The following is a 27,194-nucleotide window of genomic DNA, read 5'->3' as shown; positions in this document are numbered from 1 at the left end:
ATAGCAGGTCTGTTTTTAAACATATTGCATGAAGAAAGGAAATTACTAGTCAAATTTGGTGAAAACCCCAAATTTATTTATTTTTTGGTCAATTTACTTTGTCTAGGTTTCTCTCTCTCTCTCCTTCTCCAGTCCATTGTGCTACACATAAAGCTTGAACAAAAATGCCAAGGAGGCAAGAGAATGGTCCTTGTCCTTTGTCTCTTTCACCTGCAGCAGCTCAAGTTAATCAGTTAATTAATTTTTTTACTTCAGCAGAAATACCTAGCCATTCCAAATGACATGGATAAGATGGAGACTGAAAAATGCCAGATTTCACCAAAGCAAAATATTTGGTATTCTTAAAATACAGTTTTTAGTTTCAGGTGATAGACTACTACTTAAAATACATGGCAATAAGGACCAATGATGGTTCTAAACATGCTTACTTTCAAAGTATCTGATGAGAAGAGGGTCAATGAGTGCAAAGGTCAGTCAAAAGCAATATTATAATCACCAGAAAATTGTATAACTTGTGCTTGGCCGACATTTTATTTGAAGTGGGAAATATGGAGCGTAATTAATACACAATAGAATTGTTCTGCAAATGAAGTAAAGCTAAATAATCTTTCCTTGCTGATTACCAAAATAGCAATTTGTTCTGAGCCTTCTTATCACTTTAATGCCATTTTAATTGTCCATGATCAATCATCCAAGCTAGGAGGAATGTAAAGCTCATGTGACCAACACTATGGTTGTTGTGCAGTTACAAGACGATTGTCAATGCACAGAGCACCAGCAGTAATGAACTTAAGTTCCTGCTTTGATTGTGTCCAGTGCTCATCTCCAAATTCACAAATTTCATTTCAGAATTTTAGCAGTGAGATCACAATCCTAATTAGTCGTTGTCAAACTAACATAATTTGGTTACTGTTTGGCCATTAATTTCTGATATCTAGGATTCTAACATGGCTGTTACTGTAACAATGTTTCATTAAAAAGCTTTACTGAAGCCCAAAGTGCACAACTAACTGAACCAAACAGATCTTTCTCATCCTGTCCTTCAACCATCTGGAATGTACTGCAGGAAAGGGTGGCGGAAGCAGGTTCAACAGTAACTTTCAATGGGAATTGGATGTAATGTATACTTGAAATAAAGCAGTTTAGGGGTTTTGGGGAAAGGGCAGCACAGTGGGACCATTCAGCCAGCCTTCTCAAAGAGCCAATGTAGGTACAATGGCCTGAATGATTTCCTACTGTGCTGTATATTTCCATGAACCACTCTTTTTTAAACCCTTATTTATTCAAGCATAGATTCTGTGGGAAAGTGCACTACTACTATAATAATCGAAATGTTTAACTGTTTTCAAAGAAACTTGTTGCAATAATACAGCCCTTTTCATGTCACCTTGAAGGAACAGATACAATAATTACAAGTCAGACAAAAATTAAAAAGAAGTACACATATTATTTGCTTACCCTCCATGGCTAGTGGTGAACACAATGTGAAGGTTAAAGCAATTTACCAAAAGGGGAGAAAAAGGAAAACAATTATTAAAAATGCAGCAAGCAAACCAATAATGCAATGTGCAGTTAACAAAACGATGTTAAAAGCTGTGAAGAAAATGGCAGCCTAAATATATCATGCATCATCAAACTTGTTAGGGTGCAATTTGAAAGCCGCCATGTACATAATTACATTTTAAGAGGTTATTTTGTTGAACTAAAAGCATTATTTAAAAATCATGCAAATCAAATCACTAGACCATACCAAACAAATAATAAAGTCCATCCCTTGGTTAAAATTAAATAGTTTTACTGCATAGAAAAGAACCATAAAAGCAGGAAACTGGACGAATGTTTGACTTCACAATGAAGGCAATAAAAAAAATTGCAGCAGCTAGCAATACAACCCAAGAGATAAAAAAAAACTCAAACAAGGTAGAAGGAGAAACTGCAGACACAGATTTGTGCACGGACAATCACTCAAGCTTACTGTTATACAGTTGGCGTGTCTAGATTCACACCAACAAGTTATTTCTTATTTTTCTTTTTGCATATACTAGTAGAGGTGTGAAGTAGGGAAATTCTGCTTTCAAGAATCACAGGAAGGACATTCAAAGAATTCTCTTCCCCAGAAAGCAGTGGAGGCAGGATCATTGAATACTTTTAAGGATGAGTTAGATTGACTCCCTTGTCAATCAAGAATCTAAGGTTATATGAGTAGACAGGAAAATAGAGTTGAGGTCACAAGCAGAACAATCATCTTATCAAATGGAAGACCAGGTTCGGTGGCTGAATGGCCAACTCCTACTCCTAATTCATATGTTCGTATGCAAGTAGAAAATCATACATTTTTATGCCCTATGTTAAACTGCTTCTGAAAATATTTAAACTAAATAACATTCTAATGTTTTTGCATGAAACCCCTCCAATTTAATCTTTAAATTTATTTTTTAACCTGCTTGTACAAAAGTGACAATAAGAACCTTCCTTTGTTCATCCTTTGTTACTGCCACCTCTTCCCATTCACTCAATGACATTTCTATGATCTTTGCACACTTGTTTCATTGGAATTTAAAAAAAATCTTCTACCTCTACCCTGCATCACTTGTACAGGTAAGATTACTTACTGCTAGGATATTTGTATAAAGTTTCTAGTTTTGGCTTTTCTCACAAACAAAATAAGCATCACTTTGCAGACATTTGATCTTGATTTAGAGGGAGATTAAGAGTGAAATGGGAATTCACTCTGACATGCACATTAGTTAAAATTAAAAGAAAAATGTAATCAAAACAGATAACCTCACACCAACCCAAGGCTTGCAGGTCAACATATCGGGTTATATTGCGGAGTCATATGACATTAAAAGGGTTTACATGCCTATCTGTACCATGCTTCATTGCCCGAGAGGACACCCTTATGAGTCATTTTGTATTACATATTATACTTCTTTAAAATACAGAATAACACGTAAGGGTATATGCTCAAGCAGGGAAAAATTAAAATTTGGAATGACATTGATAAGTAAATTATCAGAAAGTACGTGTGATTGTGGCACATGGCTTAGAATAGTCATATTTAATTGTGCAACTCAAACTGTGGTGCCCATGTAGTTTGATAGATAAGCATATTGGACATAAAATAGGCCAACATCTAAATCCAGACAAGAATTATTATTTTTGTGGAAGCTATTTATATCATCAATTCTGCTTTCTAATGCATTCACCATTGCAAGTTATTAAATCATTCAATAATAGTCTAGTTTTCACTTCTTGACAATAGATTGCAGAGTATAAGTCGAACCGGCATAGACGACAACCCTTGTTTTTGGACGCCAAAATGCATGTTTAGGCCTATGCTCGGTCGAAACCCCCCCCCCCCATTTATTTTAGCTAATAAATGCATGTTTTAGGGCTACACTCGTATTAGGAGTTGGCCTCAATTTTTCAGATCAAAAATACATGTTTAAGATTATGCTCACTATACAAGTCGGCACATGGGATCAAGCAGGCGATATCAAGTGTAGCCAAGATGATGCGTAGGAGTTTAAGCTTAAAACAAAGCAGATAGTTCTGAACAGAAATTTTTCTCACATTTTCAAAACGGCTATCTTCTACACTAACACCAGCAGTTCACACTTATACATGGGAAGAATTTTTCGAAGCTCCAAAGGTTGACTGACATGTTGTGATTTATGGTAGTAATAACAAATCTAGCCTTCAAGTCAGAAGTTTCAAAATTTTAGAAAATATGTAACAGCATATGGGTGAATTATAAAAATTTACTGTGGCATGGTAATATAAAAAAGTACAAAATTGAAACATGTGCCTTGTGTTGTGAGATATGGGATATTTAACTAGTGCTACTACTTCAGAGATAATCATTATCAGATAGGTCCAATCAAAATGGAGATCAAAAAAAGCTAATATTTAAGGAATTGAGGGGAAAAAAAATCCATAACATTTCTTTGCTCAGCCAGCCTTCCTATCAATACAACGCAAAAGTGAAGGCTAGTTTGCTTCATGAAGTGGTTGCTTGGAGAATCTGACTTTCAGGCACGATAATCAAGTCAACAATTTTTAAACTATACTTTTGCTTCACTGGTACAAAAAGAAAAATATACAACGGAGCACAAGTTTGCCCTTTTATGTAACGTTAATATGCCCTTTCATCAAATTCCTGTACAAAGTACTTGTCATAACTTGATGTCTTCACGAGTTGATTGTTTAATTGTTAACATTGATTGCAAGGTATTTTACTGTAATTACCTAACTATTTTAAGTTTTAATTACTTAAAATATCAAAACTGCAAATTAAATTGAAGGATTGTTAGTACAATAAGGTGACTGGGACTGGTTTTAGCGCAAGTTACAAAAGGAAAACTAAAATCTGAAGCTTGGTAACTGTAAGGAGCATAACGGAAAAGACATCACTAAATACTTTACACATTAGCAGTTCAGTAGACAAAAATAGATGGTGCTGATGATTAAGTTCATGAGGGGATTTTAAGAATGCCTTTCTTCTTTTATGTAATTTATTCTTGGGTGCCACTGCAAGGCCAGAATTTAATACATTCTAGTTGCCTGAAGGTCGTGGTGGGCCTTCTGCTTGAATTGCTGTGGTCCATATTTTTTGACTGGAGTTTGCAGTTGTAATGACAGCAAAACTGTCAGCTTTCAAAGTCATTACTCAGGAAACTGATACCAACTTTGGCATCCACGCAAATGCAATTAAACGTGGAAATCCAAAAGTTGCTGTCAGTGATCTCCTGTTCTGGCACAGGGAATGCTGTTGAAATCCCTGCAAACAGCAAATCTTTAGAAATGACTGAACTGATGAGAACCTCCCCTTTTACACTGTAATATCATTGTTAAAACCTCCAAAATAATTACATTTTGTTAATGAGGTGTAACTGGGTTTTTAAACAGTGTAATAAATCATAACTACTGAACTCTTAGAACCATAGAACACTACAGCACAGAAAAGCAGGCCATTTGGCCCTTCTAGTCTGTGCTGAAATATTATTCCGCTAGTCCCATTGACCTGCACCCAGTCCATAGCCCTCCAGACCTCTCCCATCCATGTATCTATCCAATTTATTCTTAAAACTTAAGAGTGAGCATTTACCACATTAGATGGCAGCTCGTTCCACACTCCCACCACTCTCTGAGCAAAGAAGTTCCCCCTAATGTTACCTCTAAACCTTTCCCCTTTCACCCTAAAGCCATGTCCTCTCATGTTTATCTCTCCTAATCTAAGTCGAAAGAGCCTACTCGCATTTACTCTGTCTATACCCCTCATAATTTTGTAAACTTCTATCAAATCTCCCCTCATTCTTCTACGCTCTAAGGAATAAAGTCCTAACCTGTTTAATCTTTCCCTGTCCACAACTCCTGAAGACCCAGCAACATCCTAGTAAATCTTCTCTGCACTCTTTCAATCTTACTGATATCCTTCCTGTAGTTAGACGACCAGAACTGCACACAATACTCCAAAGTTGGCCACACCAATGTCTTATACAACCTCACCATAACATTCCAACTCCTATACTCAATACTTTGATTTATGAAGGCCAGTATGCCGAAAGCTTTCTTTACAACCCTGTCTACTTGTGACACCACTTTCAGGGAATTACGTACCTGAACTCCCAGATCCCTTTGTTCCTCCGCACTCCTCAGTGCCCTACCATTTACTGTGTATGTCCTTCCTTGGTTTGTCCTTCCAAAATACAACACCTCACACTTATCTGCATTAAATTCCATCTGCCATTTTCTGGCCCATTTTTCCAGTTGGTCCAGGTCCCTCTGCAAGCTTTGAAAGCCTTTCTTGCTGTCCACAACGCCTCCAATCTTAGTGTCATCAGCAAACTTGCTGATCCAATTTACCACATTATCATCCAGATCATTGATATAGACAATAAACAACAATGGTCCCAGCACAGATCCCTGAGGCACACCACTAGTCACAGGCCTCCAGTCTGAGAAGCAATCATCCACTACCACTCTCTGTCTTCTCCCACACAGACAATTTCAAATCCAGTTTATAAACTCTCCATGGATACCAAGTATCTGAACCTTCTGAACTAACCTCTCAAGTGGGACCTTGTCAAAGGCCTTACTAAAGTCCATGAAGACAACATCCACAGCCTTTCCTTCATCTACTTTCTTGGTAACCTCCTCGAAAAACTCTACAAGGTTTGTTAAGCACGACCTACCACGCACAAAGCCATGCTGACTATCCTTAATCAGCCCTTGGCTGTCCAAATAATTGTATATCCAATCTCTCAGAACACCTTCCAATAATTTATCTACTACTGACATCAGGCTCACTGGCCTGTAATTACCTGGTTTACTTTTGGAGCCTTTTTTAAACAACGGAACAACATGAGCTACCCTCCAATCCTCCGGCCCCTCACCCGTGGCTAAGGACATTTTAAATATTTCCGCCAGGGCCCCTGCAATTTCTACACTAGTCTCCCTCAAGGTCCGAGGGAATTTCATGTCAGGCCCGGGGGATTTATCTACCTTTATTCGCTGTAAGGCAGCAAGCACCTCCTCCTCTTTAATCTCTATATGTTCCATGACACTACTGCTTGTTTCCCTTCCTTCCTTATACACAATGCCAGTTTCCTGAGTAAATACTGATGCAAAAAAACTGTTTAAGATCTTCCCCATCTCGTGAGGCTCCACACATAGATGACCATTCTGATCTTCAAGGGGACCAACTGTGTCCCTTACTATCCTTTTATTCTTAATATACTTGTAGAAACACTTTGGGTTTACCTTCACATTATCTGCCAAAGCAACCTCATGTCTTCTTTTTGCCTTCCTGATTTTCTTCTTTAGTATTTTCTTACATTTTCTATATCCTACCAGTACCTCATTTGCTCCTTGTTGCCTATACCTGCTATACACCTCTCTCTTCTTCTTAACCAGATCGCCAATATCCCTTGAAAACCAAGGTTCCCTATGCCTGTTAACTTTGTCTTTAATCCTGACAGGAACATGCAAACTCTGCACTCCCAAAATTTCACCTTTGAATGCTTTCCACTTACTGAACACATCCTTGTCAGAAAACAACTTATCCCAATCCACTCTTCCTAGATCCTTTCTCATTTCCACAAAATTGGCCTTTCTCCAATTTAGAATCTCAACTCGAGGACCAGACACCAGACCTATCCTTATCCATAATTAACTTAAAACTAATGACATCGTGGTCACTGGACCCAAAATGTTCACCTACAGATAAATCTGTCATCTGACCTATCTGGTTCCCTAATAGGAGATCAAGTATTGCATCCTCTTTTGTTGCTACCTCTATATATTGATTTAGAAAACTTTCCTGAACACATTTGACAAACTCCAAGCCATCCAGACCTTTTACAGTATGGGAGTCCCAGTCAATATGTGGAAAGTTAACATCTCCTACTATCACAACTTTCTGTTTCTTATATTGGTCTGCTATCTCTCTACAGATTTGCTCCTCCAATTCTCTTTGACTATTGGGCGGTCTATAATACAACCCTATGAGTGTGGTCACACCTTTCCCGTTCCTCATCTCTACCCATATGGCCTCTGTAGACAAGCCTTTCAGCTGTCCTGTCTACACACAGCTGTGATATTTTCCCTGACTAGTAATGCCACTCCTCCCCCTTTCATCCCTCCCCCTCTATCACGTCTGAAACAATGGAACCCTGGAACATTGAGCTGCCAGTCCTGTCCCTCCTGCAACCATGTCTCACTAATAGCAATAATGTCGTAATCCCATGTGCCAATCCACGCCCTAAGCTCATCTGCCTTTCCAACAATACTCCTTGCATTGAAATAGATGCACCTGAGAACATTTCTATCGCATACAAACCTTTGATTTCTGTCTATACATGCATTCCTCGCTTGACCTTTATCCTCCTCCACCTCACTATCTGCTCTAACACTCTGGTTCCCCTCCCCCTGCAAATCTAGTTTAAACCCCCTGGAGAAGCACTAGCAAACCTACCTGTAAGGATGTTAGTCCCCCTCCAGTTCAGATGCAAACCATCCCGTTGGAACAGGTCCCACCTTCCCTGGAACAGAGCCCAATTGTCCAGAAACATGAAGCCTCCTGCACCATCTCCTTAGCCATGTATTTAGCTGCATTATCTTCCTATTTCTAGCCTCACTAGCACGTGGCACGGGTAGCACTCCTGAGATCGCAACCCTGGAGGTCCTGTCTTTCAACTTTGCACCTAACTCCCTAAACTCTCTTTGCAGGACCTCCTCCTCCTTCCTATCCACTTCATTGGTCCCTACATGGACCACGACATCTGGCTGCTCACCCTCCCTCCTGAGAATACTGAGAACTCGATCCGAGATATCGCGGACCTTGGCACCAGGGAGGCAACAGATCATCCGGGATTCTCGATCTCTCCCACAGCACCTCTTATCTGTCCCCCTAACTATCGAATCCCCTGTCACTACTGCTCTCCTCTTTTCCCTCCTTCCTTTCTGAGCTGAGGGTCCAGTCTCGGTGCCAACGACACGACCACTACAACTTGTCCCTGGTAGGTCGTCTCCACCAACAGTATTCAAAACGGCATACCTATTGTTGATGGGAACGGCCACAGGGGTGCTCTGCTCTTTCTGTCTATTCCCCTTCCCTCTCCTGACAGTCACCCAGCTGCCTGCCTCCTGACTTTTAGGGTTGACTGTTTCCCTGAAACTCCTGTCTATTACTGCCTCTGCCTCCTCTTGGCCCTTGATATTTTTGTAATGTCAATTTTTTCCATTGTAATAAAATTCCCATCATTTTTAATAAAAGGTTTTTAAAGTTTATGATATTATGTTGGAAGTTTAAGTCCATGAACTCATATTTCTAATCTCAGGCACATCACAACAGAAATATGACAGGGAGTCAGTTGCTTCCAATGAAAAAGGATGAGGGAAAATCAAACAATTCCACTCCTAGCCTTTGCTCGCCTATTCAATAGCAAATGGTTTAGCACCATTAAGTACCACTCAACAGAGCTAGTATGCCAGATGTTCCAGCCACTTGTACAAGAAAACTGTGTCGGGGTACTACAACTTAAACATTTAAATAAGGCTGCTGCCTGCTTTGACTGAAAATTGAGTTGGGTGACATTGATCATCCAACGGGTGAGATTTTTAAAAAAGGGGCTTTGCCTGCTGACTGTCCTGACTTTAAGCATGATTGGGGCAGACAAAAATAGCCACCAGTGAGTGAGTACTGGCGGGTCTGAGCCTTAGCTGAGCTTTTTTGCTTCCTTTTCCCACTTAGGCCAATTAGAATAGAGAACAATTAAGTGTCCACAACTGTTAGCCTGACTGAGATCAACTTACTTTACACAGACCTGTAAGTGATTTTGGGAGCTTAAGATCTTTAAACTTAGTACTCGGCTGGGTGTTGCCTATTCCCACTAGAAAAATTTGAAGAAACAAATATGGAAAAGCTGGATAAGTTGAGTAGCATGATATTTTAACTTAGTGTGTTGAAATAGGCCATTTCACAGCAGATAAAAAATGGCAAGACTCATCAAAATTATTTAAAAATGTTGTTTGTTCTCGAAACTGTGCATCTCTCCAGGATAACACTCTTAAAATAAAATAAAAATGTTTATTTTGCTCCCTGATGGTGCCTTTAAGTACACTCCACTCATTATATACTCCATGGGAACCAAGCAGTTTTATTTATTTTCATGGAAGAACCACAGTTCATTTTCCATACAGCTGCACAGAATATACCACATAAACCCCAGTATTCCAAGTTTCAGTACAACCATCAGTGACAGCTTTTAAACAGTGATTCAATTCCTTGGTGCTTGTTCCCTTCCTCCTCATTGCTTATTTTTATTTGACTGATATGTGAAAGTAACAGTCATCATTCTTGATTATTGGCACAGCTGTGTAACGAAACACTGGACCATGGATGTTTCCTGTTTGTTGATTCAGGTTTATGTTGTTCAGCTTTTGTGACAAAGGATTGGGATTCAGCATGTTTGAAATGGTCTGAAAGCAAAACTTCAATATTTACAGTTTGTCCTGTCAAAACATCTAAAAAAATACACATATATTTAAAAGCTGCAAAACAAAACTAGGCCCTTTGACCTAATCAGTCTGCGTCAGCATTTACTTTCCTTCAAGCAAAGAGTCCTAATCATATTTACCATATGTTCTCAAATCATCTCGTCCCTTTTCCCTTCATCCACCTATCCAATCTAATCTTGAATGTTGACATAGTTTCTGGCTCAACCACTAACCCTGGAAGTGACTTCCGCAGTCTCATAAATCTCTACATCCTGCCGTCTGTTTGAAATCACTTTCTAGGGTCCCTCATTATAGACCCTTCAATCGCTGAATACATACCAATTTTATGGGCCTGAACTTCTGCAGAGTGACAATCAGAGTCTGATTGTCACTCCACTCCTACATTTTTAACCTTTAAATCTTCTTGATCCTGTCTCACCTGACCTTCTGGCTCAATCCGGGCGAGAACTGTGCAGAGGAGCATACACCTGAGGCCTTCAGTTGAGTGCTGCTGCATCAGAGGGAAGGAGCCCATGTCTCCTTTTTTTATGGCACTAGCTGCTGTAAAGCAGGTAAGTTTAAAGATCCAGCCAGATTTAAAGGTTTTTGATAAGCCAGGAAGAAAGGGAAGGTGGGGCCGGGTCAGGTCTGGTAGGGCTTGGGGATGAGATGAGGGTTGACCCTGGCTGGAGAGGGGGATGGAGGTGAAAGTCAAGAGTCAGGTCCTGGGGGGGGTGGGGGGGGGAAGTCGTAGAGAAGGGTTCCATGTGGGGGAGGGATAATCCGTGGGGGTGGGGAGTCCCCACTGGGGAATAATTGGAGGTTTGAGGGAGGACCATTGGGTGGGGGGAGTCCTGTAGGGGATGGTAGTTGGGGTCCCTGGGGTTTCGGGAGTGTTGGGGTAGTCCTGTGGGGGCTTGGTGTGGGTCTGTGCAGTAGTTACCCAGAAATTAGAAGTGGTATTAATTGTAACACAGGTAACACAGTCGGAACCATCTGTAGTTTACGATTTTAAATTGCACTTCTGGATGGTTTCCAGTGCAGGGCAATTGCCCATGAGAAATTTGCATTTCCCAGGCAATTACTGTGCAAACCTTACCTGGCAAATTCCGGGAGGGTGGGGTTCCCCAGTGTTACTTTGGGGTACCCCCCCCCCAGTTACACTGCTTTGGATTTCAGATATTATGGCCCCCTCTATCCTGTCTCATCCTTTCATAATTTTTAACACTTTTACCATACTGTCCTGTAATCTGAGTTGTTCCAGCCTTTCTTTATGTTTGTGTTTCCTTACACCAGACAACATCCTAGTAAGAAAAAAACAAAAAAACTGCGGATGCTGGAAATCCAAAACAAAAACAGAATTACCTGGAAAAACTCAGCAGGTTCTCCGCCGATGCTGCCAGACCTGCTGAGTTTTTCCAGGTAATTCTGTTTTTGTTTTGAACATCCTAGTAAGTCTGCTTCGCATCCCTCTAAAGACTCAATTTCCTTCCACACGTGATGTACAATACTGCACACAGCAATATAAAACTTAAGTCTTATTATTTTAATGTATAGCTTCATCATCATCTCTCGGCTATTGTATTCTGTACCTCATTATTACACTTAGAAATCTATCTTTTTAATGGCCTTATCAACCTGAGGTGCGGCCTTTAATGTCCCGTGTTGTGACAGGTCATCTCCAAATTGTTTTGCTCACGGACAGCATCAAATCTGCTTCCATTCAGACAATTATTCCTGATAGTTTTTAAAACAAAAATGATCACCTTACTCTTACTGGCACTGAGTTCCAAGAATTAACAGTTCCTATTTTGGCATGTTCTGCAAATTTTGAGGCAACTTCCTCTTGGCCTTTTCTATCTCCACTCCCACCTTTAAGATTTTTATAACTGTATTCTTAGATCTTTTTTCCTCCGCTCGCGTAAGAGCCAGAAACAGCTAAGGAACAAATGACAAATCTATTTTATGCCAAAGAAATGGTTGTGGGAGGAATATTGGCTGGGACACAGTAATAAGTTCTGCCTCATCTTCACATATCATGCATTTTAAAATCTGTCTGAACTGGCAAGGACATTCATTTGACATCTATTCAAAGGACAGATCCTTGAACAATTCAGCACTCCTTCAGCATTGCAACAGAACGTCAATCTAGATTATGGCCTTGCGGAAAAGCAACGAATGCTAAAATGTACAACAGGTCCACTGGCATCGGAAAGTGGATGAGTGCAGCTTCCACAACACTCAAGAAGATTGTCCAGGACAAAGCAGCCTGCTTGATTGGCACCATATTCACAAACATTCACTCCCTCCACCACTGACGCACAGTGGCAGCAGTGTACACCATCTACAAGATGCACTGCAGGAATTCACCAAGGCTCCTTAGGCAGCAACTTCCAAACTCATGACCACTACCATCTAGAAGTACAACGGTAGTAGATAGATGGGAACACCACCCCTCCAAGCCACTCACCATCCTGACTTGGAAATATATTGCCGTTCCTTCACTGTTGTTGGGTCAAAATCCTGGAACTCTCTTCTTACTAACATTGCAGATACATCTAAACCGCATGGACTACAACAGTTTAAGAAGGCAGCTCACCACCACCTTCTCAAGGGCTACTAGGGATGGGCAATAAATGCTGGCCCAGCCAGCAAAGCCTACATTCCATGAATGAATTAAAAAAAAGGAAAAGGGTTAACATTTTGGATGCAGATCCTTTTTCAAATGCCATGAAGAGAGATTAGTGTCTATAAAGTTATTGGAATTTTTTTAAAAAATTGGAACTGTAGTAGCGTCTGTGTCTATGTGTGTCTGTCTGCGGCTTAACTGAATTAAAGCCAGCTAGTCTGGGTGCTTTGATGTTTTGAGATGTTAATTAGATAAACATAAGCAAGTGTAAATTTGCATTTGTTGAATAAAGCATTCAAGAGTGGAAATAAAATCTTACACCTAGCTGGGAGACGCCAAACAATATTACTAATAAAATTAATGGGAAGAAGATATTATCGTTAGAAGATGCGACATTAAAAGCCTAGGACACAATGGAAAATTTACATTCAAAGGGAAAGCTAGGTATAAACAGAAAGGAGTTTGTGTATGTCAGGCAGAGGCATTTAAGATCTAACCAGCCTGTAAGCCTACAACTATGTCTGCAAAGGAACAAATTGAAAGGAGCCTCATTCTGAATTTGTACGGTCAAATGCGCTTTGGTGCCTGTTTAAAGTCGATGGGTTACTGTTGCCTTGGTGACAATTTACCTGGGAGTGATTAATTTGGGGATTTGTTTAAAAGTTATTATGGTAGTAGTTTGTAGACATGTGTATGTGTTTAATTTGTTATTAAATTAATAAATGTTTAATTCCGTTTTATATAAAAAAGCCTCTTGAGGCTCAGTTTCATTTCTGAATTCAGAGCTGCATTTCAAACATACCAATTGAAAATATAAGTTATGATAGTTGTTCAAGTTCCCCTCTGTGATTTAAACAACTCAGCCTTTACCAACTGCTGTGTCATAACACAGAAGCAGGTCCCATTCCCCAAAACCTTAACCTATTCTTCAACTTTTCAGCTGTATTTGCTGTGCATTTGTAGAATGTGTGTTTTTTAAAAATTTTGAATCATTAGGCACAATTTCCTGGTGTCATGATACATTGGGTTGCATTTAATGGGGAACCTTAGTGCTCAATACCCCAGATAAAAAGTTGGGGATTCCCACAGCTGCCCATCACAGATTTAACAGAGATGAGGTGAGACTTTCCCTCCTCAGCAACAGGAAGTCCTGCCTCAGAAAGCTTCCAGACAGAGGCTGCCAGCTCTCCAGTACTGGCAGTGCCACCAAGAGCAGTGGCCATCGACAGTACTGTAGTGAGGTCCATGAGGAGGCATGCTGTGCTGGATCCGGGATTTGAGGTCAGTGTGGCAGGCCCTGGCGAGGAGGGAAGGGGATGGGTGCCGTGGTGGGAAGGATTGGGGGGAGTGGACCCTGGGAAGTGTTACACATTGGGAGGACCCTCCAATGGTTCAGGGGGCCCGTTGCTGGAAAAAATGCTTGACATGGGCCTTTCCTGCCGCTGGTTAAATGCTGGCAGTGGTGGCATGAGGCCCTCAAGTGGGCATTAATTGCTCACTTAAGGGCCTCAATTGGACAATGGGTAGGCAGGCTACACAACAAGCTGCCCTGCCGCTGGTAAAAGTGCAGCGGGACAGGGTGAGTAGGTAGGTGGCGCACACAGTGCTTGCCAGATTTAACATTTACCCCCCCAAACCAACCACCTTCAAACCTGCCAGCGGGGAAGCTTGCCCATTAAGGTTATTCTCAGACTGTCTTTAGTCAGCAGTACAATAATAAAAATAACTGACTGAAAGGCATCAGTAATTTTAAATACCTCCCTTTATATTGTTGAAGAATGATGAAACAATTCAGTACCCAATGCTTCCACCTTATTTAAGTAAATCATTAAAATTGTAGCACATGCAACAGACCAAGACCACCTAGTCTTTAAGAAGTATCACTACAGAATTAGCTTCCTGTAAAATCAAATACATGATCTAAAAAAAAGTGAACCTCCCTGATGATTCAGTGAATAGCTGATTAGGTTTGGCCTCGATGCATCCTGAGGCAAAAATAGCTTAACTAATGTCAAGGTTCATAAATGAATAAGAGCAATATATCAGAAGTCAATTGGTACCCACGAACCAAATACCAGCAAGCAATCAGCATCTTCGGGAGGGGAAAAAATAAATGTTAACAGTTTACAACAGTATACGTGGGCAGATAATACAGAGAAAGAGCTCCAACTCTTTCACCATGTAGTGCTGGTAAAAATCTGTTCAGTTTTCCATAAGGGCACAGGATCTCTTTATTTTCCCTCCTTTTCACACTATTGAGGTTTGCTTCCAAAAACCAAAAGCGCCAAACTGTTTAGCAACTCCCCATAGCTTAACTGAGAATTCAGTGGAGTTGGAGATTGCAATCAATCTACTCATCACTTACTAGTATCCATTTGCAGGCCAACGCCACATCAGGACTTGAGCACAAAAATCCAGACTGACACTCCAGTGCAGTAATGAGGGAGTACTGCGTTGTTGGAGGTGCTATCTTTTGGATGATACATTAAACCAAGGCCCTGCTGCCCTCTCAGGTAAACATAAAAGACCCCGTGTTGCACTATATTGAAGAAAAGCTGGGGAGTTACCCCCGAATCCTGGCCAAAATTTATCCCACAATCAAGGTCACAAAAACAGGTTATCTGATCGTTATCACATTGCCATTTGAGGGAGCTTGCTGTGAGCAAATTTGCTGCCGTATTTCCTTTACAACATCAGCTACACTTCAAAAGTAACTGGCTGTAAAGTGCTTTGAGATGCCTGGTGGTTATGAAAAGCGCTATATAAATAACAGTTCTTTCTTTCTATTCTGGTGACGGCTGTAGAAATTATTCTGAACACAGGGACTTAGAAACAATACATATAATTTAAAACCACAAGTAAGGAGATACTTTATAAAACTATATGGCAGTTTGAGGGAGCAATTATGTGAATCAGCTTCCTTCTTCCTGGTTCTCGCCAACTTATTGTACAATTCAAACATTTTCTGCTTTTATATTATTGTGGTTAGAAAACCTTTTGGTTCCCAACTACCAAAGCTTTTATAAGAATTCACCCTAATCTCAAAAAACTATCAGCTCCTACTCAAACTATTGTCTCAAATGAAAAATGCATATAATAATTCAGACATAATGGCTCATTGATTAGAGGTGCAAGCTTTCATATAAATGCTAACCTTCACTCCTTCGTTATAACTGTCAATTGGACTGTTTAGGCTGGCGATACTTCCTCCATGGCTGGGGGCACCAGGTCGAGGCGGCTTCTTTGGTGGTGCTGCATGCTCTATTGGACAAAAAGATAAAACAGAACAAAGCCCTTATTTATATTGATTGTTATGAGACTGGCAACTTGGAAATAGTACATCTCTGCAAAAATGCAGATAATGGATACTCAATTATAAATACTTTCACAGAATGTAGGATAGACTTCTTCAGAGAGCAGATGTTGTGCATCTGACCAGTGGAATGCTCGATTGCCACAATACGAGGCCTGGTCAATTGAGGACCTGGCCTCATCCGAATTGACAAAATCCAGGACAAAGCAGCTCGTTTGATTGGCGCCCCTATTCACCAGCTTAAGCATTCACTCCCTCCTCCACCAGCACCCCGTGGCAGGAGTGTGTGCTATCTACAAAATGCACAGCAGCAACTCACCAAGGCTTATTTGACAGCACTTGGCAAACCTGCAAGTTCTACCACCTAGAAGGACAATGGGAAGCAGGTGCATGCGAACACCACCACCTGCCAGTACCCCCCAAAGCCACACATATCCTGACTTGAAACAATATTGCCATTCCTTCATTGTTGTTACATCAAAATCTTGGAATGCCTTACCTAACAGCACTGAGTGTACCTTCACCACAGAGACTGCAGTGGTTCAAGAAGGCAGCTCATCACCACCTTCTCAAGGACAATTTAGAATGGGCAATAAATGCTGCCCTTGTCAGTGATGCTAACATTGCATAACTGCATGAAAGAACCCCATAACTTCCAAGCTTTTGTACTTTTGCCTCTATTTATAAAGCTCAGGATCCCATATACTTCATTAGCTACTTTGTTAACCTATCCTGCTACTCAAGATTTGCACCCAACCACTCCCATATCTCTGTTTATGCATCCCTTTTAAAATTGTACCATTTAAATTTTATTGGCCCTCCTCATTCTTCCTACCACAATGCATTGCCTCACACTTTCCTAAATTGAATTTCATCTGCTATGTGTCTATCCATTTCACCACCCTTTGTCCTCCTGAAGTCTATTATTGTTTTCCTCACTTGATTTACTACATTTCCGTTTATGTCATCTGCAAATTTTGAAATTATGCCATGCACCACCATTGTGGATGGATTTGTGCTGGTTATATTCCTACAAATGGTATGAAGACACTTTGTGCATCTGACTGCTTTATGCCTCAGTTCTCCTTTATGTGCTTAACTTTCATGAGAATCCGTTCTCTACTGCCATAACCTCGTCCACCACCCTTCAATGCTACCTACTTCAAGATATTAATGTGCCTCCCCTTTCCATGTTAAACTGCTCATTTAACCTGTCTCCAAATACATTGGTACCAATTTAGGTTAGTGGAAACCCATTTCATTTCTTTCTCCTGCCTCAGACTTGTCCCAATGATTTAGAAATCTTTAACTCGCCTTCAACTTCAATCCAAGTGTGACATAGCTAATTGTGCCCTTTACTGTTCCTGACTGTGGCAATGAAAATAATTGTTACTTCATAAGTCATTGGTTTTTATATTAGTCACAATACTTGACTGTTTCCCCTCGCCTTCATAAGTTTTCTATCAAACGAAGTTTCTTCCTCTGATACACCATTTGGGACTCCTTGCTGGGGCTACAAATCAGGCTGCTTTTACATTTTTTAAAATCATAATTGCTACTGAAGACTATCAAAGCATTTGCTCTTTTTGTGCTGTATCAAAAGAGTGAAAAGGGAAAGCATGTATTTTATCAAACATCATAGTGATGCCAGCATAAGTTTTATTTGGTTTCTCTGGCGGAAGCACAAATATAGGATCTGAAACCAGTCATTAAAATTTTATTCTAAAATCTATCCCCATTTATTGAGCAAAAAACATGAAGTTTGTGCTGAAGGTAGACTTCAATTCTTACCTTGTTTACCCACAGGCTGATATATGTGTTGATTGCCACTCTACCGAAAAAAGGAAAAGAATGAAAATACAAACGTTGTCATAATAGTCTATATATCTGATTGGCTTAATTACATTAATTAATTACATTTAATTGCACTCCTTAACATAATTAATTTTTTAATCCTAGCTTTTAATAGCTCTTTAAAAACAAGATTGAAAGTTATTCTTGCAGCTTCCTAGGCAGCAAAAAGCCCAGACATTTTTTCTTTTTTTTTTGTCCTCTCAATTTTAGGTAGCACATTATTACCCCAGAGGTGGACAACTTGCATTTCATCTTTGCCCCTCTGACCATTTAAGCTGTGGATGCCAGAGAATGTTACAATTGGAACAAATTTGTCTATCTTAGTGTCCTCTAGAATAGTCCAGGCAACAATTCAGGAATCTCTGGGCCAAGATCCCATCACTTTCTTAACATATTGACCTGCTGTGATCCACCAATAGCCACATCCAGGTGACATTTTCAAGTTTCTTGAGAAGTATTTTCTGAATTCTGCAAACTCATAAGCTTAACACTATAGGATGCAATAAAAATGATACATGCACATAAATTTAAAAAACAAGAGTAGAAAATTTGGAAGTTGTGCATGAAATGCTAATGCACAATACTGTAGGGTAACTGGCAAAGGCATTTTAGTGGGGAAGTTGGTTTGTTTACAAGACTGATTTGGTTTTTCCAATCAAAGCTTCAGTTTAAGTCACACCATACATATGGCAACTTCAAACAAAACTCCCACATCATATCCTGTGTAAACTTACTGGTAAAAACCATCTGTGATTAAAATTATAAACAGGTCACACATCTTTCCCTCCCTTGATCAGAGTAAGAAGGTCTACTTGTGCCACAAACAGTGTACTACAAAAACTTACTGGATCCAGGAGACCACCGTCATCTCGATCAACATTGTTTCTCATGGACCTTGGATCGGGTTTCTGAAAAGGGAATTAAAGGGTAGAGATTAACATATGCAGACAACGTTAGCCTTATATTTTTCTGCTTCACAGACTGCAGTGAAATCAATTCAGCAAAATCGAAATGCAAACAATTTAAATTCAAAAGTGGTTACTTTACCAATTTTCCAACACATGACCTGAAAACCTCCATAGTATAATATTTGTCTGGGAGCGACACAGCAGCCTACTTTCCCCTCGCAGCAGAAATTACATACACAGGCTAAGGATAACATGCATTAATCCCTGTTTCCTGCCAGAGGAAGGCTTACTTTGCTGCGGAGATACAGAAAAAGCGTTCAATTACAACTTACAGACACTGCACTAAAACCTTTTAAAATTAAACTGATAACTTGTTAAATTCAACAGGCTCTTGTTTAGTTAAGAAATGATGATGGTGCTTCACTTCATCAGTGTGGGAACAGTAAAGGTCAAAGCGCAGTGAAAGAAATAGGGTCAATTCTAAATCCTAACTTGAGTTCTTTTTGTACTTCTGACATAGTCTGTGATCAATTTGTTCCAAGCCTCATCCCTATGGGAATTTCTTGTTTGTGATCTATTAATTATTTGCCTCTTCTTTAAACTCATACTTTAAATATTTGGTTTGTGACCAATGTCTTTATTTGGATCAACTGTTTTTCCTTTCTATTCCAAATGTGCTGACATGAATACGGTTTTAAGAGCGATTAAACTATGCACTTGAAATTGATTTTAAGCAGAGTTAGAAATCTCCATTCTTTCAACAGCTTGGTATATTGAGATTTGCTATATTTGTCATACTTTTTAAAAAAATAATCTTGGTTGATACTCCTAACCTTATAACAGTACTTATGTACTGAAAGAGAAGAAATTCAACTTGTGCCGAGATGCATAAATAGAAAGGTTGCCCAAAGACATCAGAGGCCCAATCGAAAATGGGCCTTGGGTCTCATTTGGATTAAACAGCTGAGCCTGGATGCTATTGTGGCCAGCTCCAACACTGATCTAGCCCCAGTAGGTCCCAGGGTAGTGGTGGGGGTGCAGCCAAGTTAATTGGAGCATGTGTGAGTGAAAGCGCAGTACTTATATGGAGGTAGGAGCAGCACTCCTACTCCTCCAGGCTCCACAACGTAAAAAGAAATTCTGTATGTTTTATCAGCAGCTCCCATTGTCTCTTTACCTAGCCCTGGATAGACTGAAGATGTGGAACAACTGGCAGTACTTGTGTGACACAACTGCAGACCAATTCCAAGAACTGGAGTTAGGACACTGATTTGCACATGCAAGATACATAGCGCACATTACAGGCGAATGACTTGTGGAACTACAAGTCACTGGATTTCAACGTGGTTATCGCTGCACTTCCGGGAGATCAGGCGCAGGAGATCGCTATTATTTTAATATGCACAAAATGAACATAATGATGTTAAATTTCTGTGACCGAAGTTTCTGTGAGGATGATGGAGACATAATTAAAATGACTTACTGAGGAGCAGGCATGAAGACACACTAAGAAAAGTATCATATTGTTCGTGTTTACGTTCCTTGAATTTGTACGAAGATGACTGTAATGCTGCTTTTGCACTGAATTTTTGGAACAGATGATGCTAACCTCTTGGTGCTAACCCAAGTGAATTACAAATCAGGTAACATGAACGCTTGACTGTATGGAGATGGTTTTACAGGAGTAAACTTACACATTAGCTACAATATAAAAGGTGAAAACAATTCTTTTATTGAAGCAAACCCATTCACATTTGAAACAACACATTAGTTAGCTCTTTTCATTCATTAAACTGTGTTAGCTGCCGCTGCTATGCAGTACTGAGAGTGTGACATTGTCACAGATGCTACCTTTTGGGTGAGATCTTCAACCGAGGCCCTGTCCACCCATTGATGTGGATTTAAAAAGTATTGAAGAGAAGCATGTTGTTCTCCAAGCATCTGTCCTTCACATTCCTTCCTCATCAACATCATAAAACATGCTTTAACTTGGCATTCGTCCATTTGCTTTTTGTGGGACCTTAATATACAAAAATGTCTTGTTGTGTTTGTCTACATAATAACAGTCCAAAACTAATTAAATAGATGTGAACACTTTTTTATTGCTTGAAGGGCATTATGAAATATATAAATACAAGCTCTTCCTTTCTGGAGCAATTGTTTTTTGAGTAGACATGTGGATGTCTGGCTTCCTCAACTTCACTGCAATGCAGTGGGAACACTGTAAATGTGGCTTTGCACTTGTATTGCTGTGACTTAGTGCAGTAAACGGGTTATCTAAATATTGCCAACAAAAGCTCACCTACAATTCCAAAGTTTTCAGATCATTTCGAAGAAAGCCCTTAAGCAACAAGCAAAATTTTATCAACTTTTGCAATAGCTGACAAATCAATTATATAATCACACTCTCCACAAGCCACACCCATTTGCCCGGCAGTGTCAGCTCCTGTATTCTGTGCATGTCTCAACTGTATAGTGGTTAGCACTGCCATTTCAAACGAGCTTCAGACAAGAAAATATGGTTAAAGATTGTGTCATTAACTTTGGTCTCCAATGGAACTTGCTGGTCAGTTGGTTTCTGTATTTCTCATATTCTGGGTTACAGGACAGTACTTTTCATCCAAGATTATAATCCAATTGTGGTACAAAACTAAAGTAGAATTAGCCCCCTCTTTAAATGCACAAAAGTACATTCAATCATAGCAGATAACATCTCAAAAGATGTATTGGTTGCATTAAGACTTCATTACAAGAAACCATTTTGTGGCTGGAATGGTCTGGAGAACCCGGTGTACCATTCAACAAAAGACCATGTTTTCGACATTTTACAGAAAAATTTGTGTTATCTGGCACTCTACCGGGATTCTCCACTAACCAGAATTTTTGATGTTCCCCTAATATGAATTGTTACTTTACCAACCCAAAGCAATTACGAAGTTATCCAGAATCCGTACCTGTATACTGTAATTATTTTATACTTTATGTTTTAATGTAGTTTTGAAGATTAGAAGTGAAAAGAATACTGTTCTTTACTTCCTGAGTACTTGCATATTAGTTCATGCTGCAAGTATTTCGTCGCACACTGGTAAATGGAATAAAGCTACTGAGAAATTTACACCCAAAGATTGTTTGATTGATACGGGGACTGCACTCTTTTGTCATCTGGATATAACTCACTTCTCTGAGTCCGGAACGTTTAGATTCAGATTAGCTGAGAGCTAAAGCTTATCAAATCCCAAATGTGTATAAGGATGTTATGAGAGCTTAAGCAGATAAACTGCATTGGTACAGAGTACTGCAAACTTGCTGTCATGTCACTCCTATGACAATTTCTAACCATTTCTCTTCCTGGAGGCCCAAATCAAGTAATTAATGATAATTTCTTTAAGATGACAGTCGCAGTATTGCAATTTTCCTGTTGCATGTCCAGCTGTGATCACCTTCCTTTCGAACACTGGCTTCCTGGTTTATCTGAGACCAAGTGGGAGGAATCTTGGCCATCCACTGACAGGTCTATGCTAACAGCTCAATACTGCATATGTTGTCAATACCACAACTATCATCATAAAGAAATTATCTTTAATTATTTGATTTATGCTTCCAGAAAGATAAATGTTTAGAGATTGTTATAGAAGGGATGACATGACTGCAAGTTTGCAAGAAATACACATTTTTCACAAAGTGCACATTTTTCTTAAAACCAGACATCAGACTCCAGTTTTATGAAACATATAGATAGATAATACAAAAACATGGTTATCTTGGCCCGTGACTGTGTCTGTCCATTTTACTGCATTACTGCTCTCAACCCTTCCCTTCCTTCTGAGAACCTCTGTAGGTTTCTCCTTGACCATTTCCGACTCCACCAGATCCCACATTCAATGTCCCATCTCCGCTACCTAAATGTGATGCTGCCGTTAAACAAATCTTCCCATCCCTTTTTAGCATTCTGAAGGGACTCCCTAAGGCATTCGCCAATCACCCCAACACCCCCTCCCTTTCCCATAGTATTTCCCCATGCAAGCAGAAGTGTAACACCTACCCTTTTACCTCCTCCCTTACCACTGTCCAACCTTCAAACATTCTTTCCAGGTAGAACAGTGGCCGAGATTAAGTGTTTCTGGCAGGGCCACGCTGAGGGGCCCAAAAGTGCGGGGGGGATGACCCCATTTTAACAGTCAGTGGGACCTGAGGCCTCACCTGGTCATCAGTGCTGAGGTAGCTGTCCCTACAAAGGATGGGCAAGCGACTCACCAACCTCAGCAGTGGCCATTGATGGGGCTGTACCTGAAGAAAGAAGAGGATGTAGCGATGGACGTGTGCCTCATTACCACGTAAGTGGGATCTGGTAACCCTGGGGCCAGTCAGGCAGGTCCAGTGAGATAGGGGGTCGGTAAGGGAAAGTGGGACCATTGCTGTATGGACAGTTGTTTCTGGCGGGTGGGGCCCTACATGGGGTCAAAGAGTTCCTGTAAACAAGGGTACCTCCTGGAGCCTGCCAGGATTTGCCTAGAGGCCACCCCACCTCCCCAACACTGTCTAAATGCCAGTGGAGGCGGGAAGAGGCCCTTAACAAGGGTACCTCCTGGAGCCTGCCAGGATTTGCCTAGAGGCCATCCCACCCCCCACCTCCCCAACACTGGCTAAATGCCAGTGGAGGAGGGAAGAGGCCCTTAACTGGCCACTTCAATGGTTCAATAGGCCTCCAAATGGGAGGGCTGTCTGCCAACTTCACCACTGCTGGCAAGTTGGCATGGCAACGGGAAGACAATTGGCACGCCACAAACCCCTGCCTTCCCACGCTATTTTATAGCCCCTCCCCAGTAGGCTTGTAAAATCCAGGCTAGTGATTTGCTATTACAATACTGTATTACTGGGGGCACCAACACAGAATGGTTCAGTCTGCAAACATGACCTTGAGCTTCCAATTACCTGTCATTTTAAATCTCCACCTGACCCCCACTCTAACCAGTCTATTTTCAGCCTCTTGCACTATTTTAATCAAATTCACAGGAAGTCTGAGGAACAGCACCTCATCTTTCGATGAAGCATTCATGCGCAACGACTCAATATTGAGTTCAACAATTTCCGGTCAAAACCACTGCCCCATTGTTTCGGACAGCAGCTGCTGCTAATGATTCTGCTATTCCCATTTACACCTCCTTTAGACCATTATTTCTTTACTTCTCCCTTTTGGTTTGCACCATCATCCCTTTTGTCATTTAATCTCTCCTGCATTCCATGCCATCATGGACATTCCCATTTGGCTTTTCCTCCCCTCACCTCTTTCCCTGCCTCTGCACTTGCTTAAAAGCCATTACATCTCTCCCTTTTTCCAGTTCTGATGTTGCAATTCTAAATTTTTTCAGGCATCGACCTGAAACATTAAGTTTTCCTCTCCACAGATGCTGTCTGACCTGCTGAGTATTTCAAACATTCTCTGTAGATAAATGATAGGTTTCTGCAGCAGGATTTATGTTATGTTTTAACCCATTATCAACAAACCTGTCTCCAATCCAGAACACTCTGCCAGCAAGATGTGACCACACATTCCGAGCTAAGACAACATCTTATTTTGCCAAGATAACTTGTCAGCACAGTTGTATTTCTGGAAGTAGCACTTCCAAATAGGGAGAAATTGGGCATAACTAATCTTCGACATTTCAAACTTTCCTCACAATCTGGCATTTCCAGATTGCATTTATGGTCATAAGAAAAGTAAGTTAGAATTTGTTTAATTGTTGTGGTAGTGAAACCATAAACTGAAAGTCATAATCTTTCTTTCCATCCAATCTGGAAATAACATTGGTACAGGTAAGAAATATAATTTTATATATTAGAAGCCAGTTCAAGTCAATAAAAATGAAAATCTGACAAAAGGGAAGGAGTATTTTACTAAGTATTTACAGATGTTGTGAGGGACTATAATTTTTGAGGATATTTCTCAGCATATTTTCCAGGCATAATTCCAAAACCCATAAAAGTCTGTGCGTAATTTTTAGCTTTGGCATTTAAAATGTGTACAGAAAAGATTGGGTTTATTCAAAAAAGAAAAACTTTTTAATTATGGGTACTCCAACCATTAACACCCAATGTACCTTGTTTAAAACCACCACTTCTCAACAAGGTACAGCTGGTCTTTAATTTAATACAGTAATCTATTAATACTTTTGTTGAAAGGTGAGACTAGTTTTAAAAAAATAGGGTAAAATAATTTTCTTGCTCCTTTATGTTCAGGCAACCTTCTATTCAGCTGAAAAAGATTTGTGTTCGACTTAATAGTGCCATACATATTCTTATATGCATGTGGTCTAGAAACACCACAACCTTGCTGCAGTTCCTCTCCTATCTCAATCCTATGAGAGCCACCTCTTATTTTTCTGATCCTCTTTTCACTTAATTCCTGATTATCTAATTTCCTCTCCTATGCCAGACTCACCAACACTATTCCACTTCCCTTGAAAACTGCTTTCTCAAAAAGCTCTCTACCCTTCTGTCTGCCATTTACTGCTTCATCTCTAAACTCCAATATCTCTGAATGTGTCAACACCTCTCAGTTGCAGTGACACTTACCTCTCCAAAACTTCCAGCTTGAATCTCTCCATTCTGGTTTCCATGCTTCTCACAGCACAAAATGACCTCAAACTAAAATCAACAACCACGTCCTGTGTGTGACTATGACAGTGTTGCAGTATTCCTCCTCATCCAATCTTCAGTAACTGATACAATTGGCTATTTTCCTCCAATACCTCTCCTTGTTCAACCCTTCTTGGGACTGACTATGCATGGTTTCATTCCTATGTAATCAGTGCATCTCCAGAAATGCTTCCCTTTTCCTCTCCCCCAACATCGCCATTTCAGAGCCTTTCCAGAGCCTGGCCTTAGTTTCCACTCTTACTCACTGGTCTTGGCAATTTGATCCACAGACAGAAGGTCACCTTGCACATGTAAGCCAATAGCACTGAGCTCTTCTCTCTGCTACATGTCTGACTGCTTTATGCAGTCTAGTCAGACTGACTGGCTGTCATCCAATCTTGTAATGCATCACACTCTAGTTCTTTGTTTGAAAGGCTGAAGCCATCATTTTCAGCCTCTCAATTCCAAACTGTTACCACTGATTTCATTCTCCTCCACAGCTACATCTCAGGTTTAACTAAAGCTGTTGGAAATTTTGGCATTCTGTACATCCTCAGCCTAGCTTCAGATTCTACATCCTTTCCATCTCAAATGCCACTTATTCCGCATTTACTTCCCCTAAATCAAGTGAACATGAACGTGTTGGGCTTTTGTAAAAACCCAACTGGTTGGCTAAAGCCCCTCAGCAAAAGGAAAAATTACTCTTAAGTGGCTTAGAAAGCCACTCAGTTGCATTAAGCACTTATAAAGAATATAGACAACAGGAGGAGGCCCAATAGCATCTTCTCAGGACAATTAAGAATGGGCAATAAATACCAATCTTGCTAGCAGCACCGACATTCAGAGAATATGAAAAAGAAAATTATTGGTGCAGAGCCTTTAGCAATTGTGACCTGAAATTCCCTCAAAATTCTCTGCCACTCCCTTTTATCCTTTGATAAATCTTTTCAAAACTCATATCCTTAATCAAGCTTTTGACAGTTCTTCCTAAACCCTTCTCCTTCTAGCTCAATCTATTAGTTAGTTAGAGTTGTATGTGAGCACTTTAGAAATTTCTTTCGAAGGCAAGTTGTTGTTTCGGATGATACTAGATGATTTAGGTGACCTGTTCCTAGGCCTGAAATTCCAAGAAGCAGATCTGACTTACCATCTCGGAGGTGCTTACCCTCTGCTCAACACTGCTTACTACCTCCTAATAGCACAACTGAGGTCAGGAACATGCTGTACGGGAATCTGTGGCCAGAAATCTGCATCTGCAACACCGTGAATTGGAGAACACACTGTACCACCCAATTCTAATCCTGGCTTTTGGTAAGAAAAAAAATGCATGGAATGTCCTCAATTGTGTTGGTGACTTAAATCTTAACTATTCACTTAATTTAAACCACAGAATCTTCAAACGCATTACAACCACAATTTTTCTGTTTTTCTTTAAAAATCATGTCAGTATGACTTTGAAGATTTTAAAGTTTCCAGTAATCCAAAACTTTGTTAATTTTTTGGGGAAAAATTACAGCATAATTGAAGTAACTGATTAAGTAAAAAAAATAGTAGTGGAGAAGGACTCATACTTTATTCTGATCATGGTTTTAATAGAAATTCATCTCCTCCATGCTGAACAATAAAAAACTACACTCCTTTTGAGAAACAAAGCATTAGACCTGACAAAAAACTGATAATTTGATCTTCTGTCAGCTTTAGCTGGAGATCAAGTCATCAACCACCTAATTTGGTATTTTCTGGAACATGAACTAATGAAAGGCAGCCTGCTAAACAAGCCCTGGGGAATGCACTCAATTAAGGTCACCCTGCCCTTTACAGAATATGATCTCTGTGCTGACAACATAGAATC

At 40.1% G+C, this 27,194-nt stretch overlaps 1 protein-coding gene across 9 annotated transcripts in view; it reads right to left on the bottom strand.

The window, feature by feature from the left end:
- Positions 1 to 27,194, bottom strand: part of ptk2aa (protein tyrosine kinase 2aa) — a 551,780-nt gene that overhangs the window by 17,902 nt on the left and 506,684 nt on the right. For 7 of the 9 annotated variants that reach the window (XM_041189015.1, XM_041189013.1, XM_041189014.1 and 4 more), the window contains 4 exons: positions 18,644 to 18,706; positions 17,736 to 17,775; positions 15,786 to 15,892; positions 1,459 to 1,467 (listed from right to left, as the gene is read on the bottom strand). In XM_041189015.1, the coding sequence (XP_041044949.1) occupies positions 1,459 to 1,467; positions 15,786 to 15,892; positions 17,736 to 17,775; positions 18,644 to 18,706 (219 nt within the window). The remainder of the gene's footprint in view (positions 1 to 1,458; positions 1,468 to 15,785; positions 15,893 to 17,735; positions 17,776 to 18,643; positions 18,707 to 27,194) is intronic. The other 2 variants (XM_041189010.1, XM_041189012.1) reach the window with 1 other exon arrangement.

This window comes from Carcharodon carcharias, chromosome 6 (genome assembly GCF_017639515.1).
Source record: "Carcharodon carcharias isolate sCarCar2 chromosome 6, sCarCar2.pri, whole genome shotgun sequence".
In the NCBI taxonomy this organism is placed as follows: domain Eukaryota; kingdom Metazoa; phylum Chordata; class Chondrichthyes; order Lamniformes; family Lamnidae; genus Carcharodon; species Carcharodon carcharias.
The sequence above is the reverse complement of the archived record's forward strand: the minus strand, read 5'-3'. Positions and strand labels throughout refer to the sequence as shown.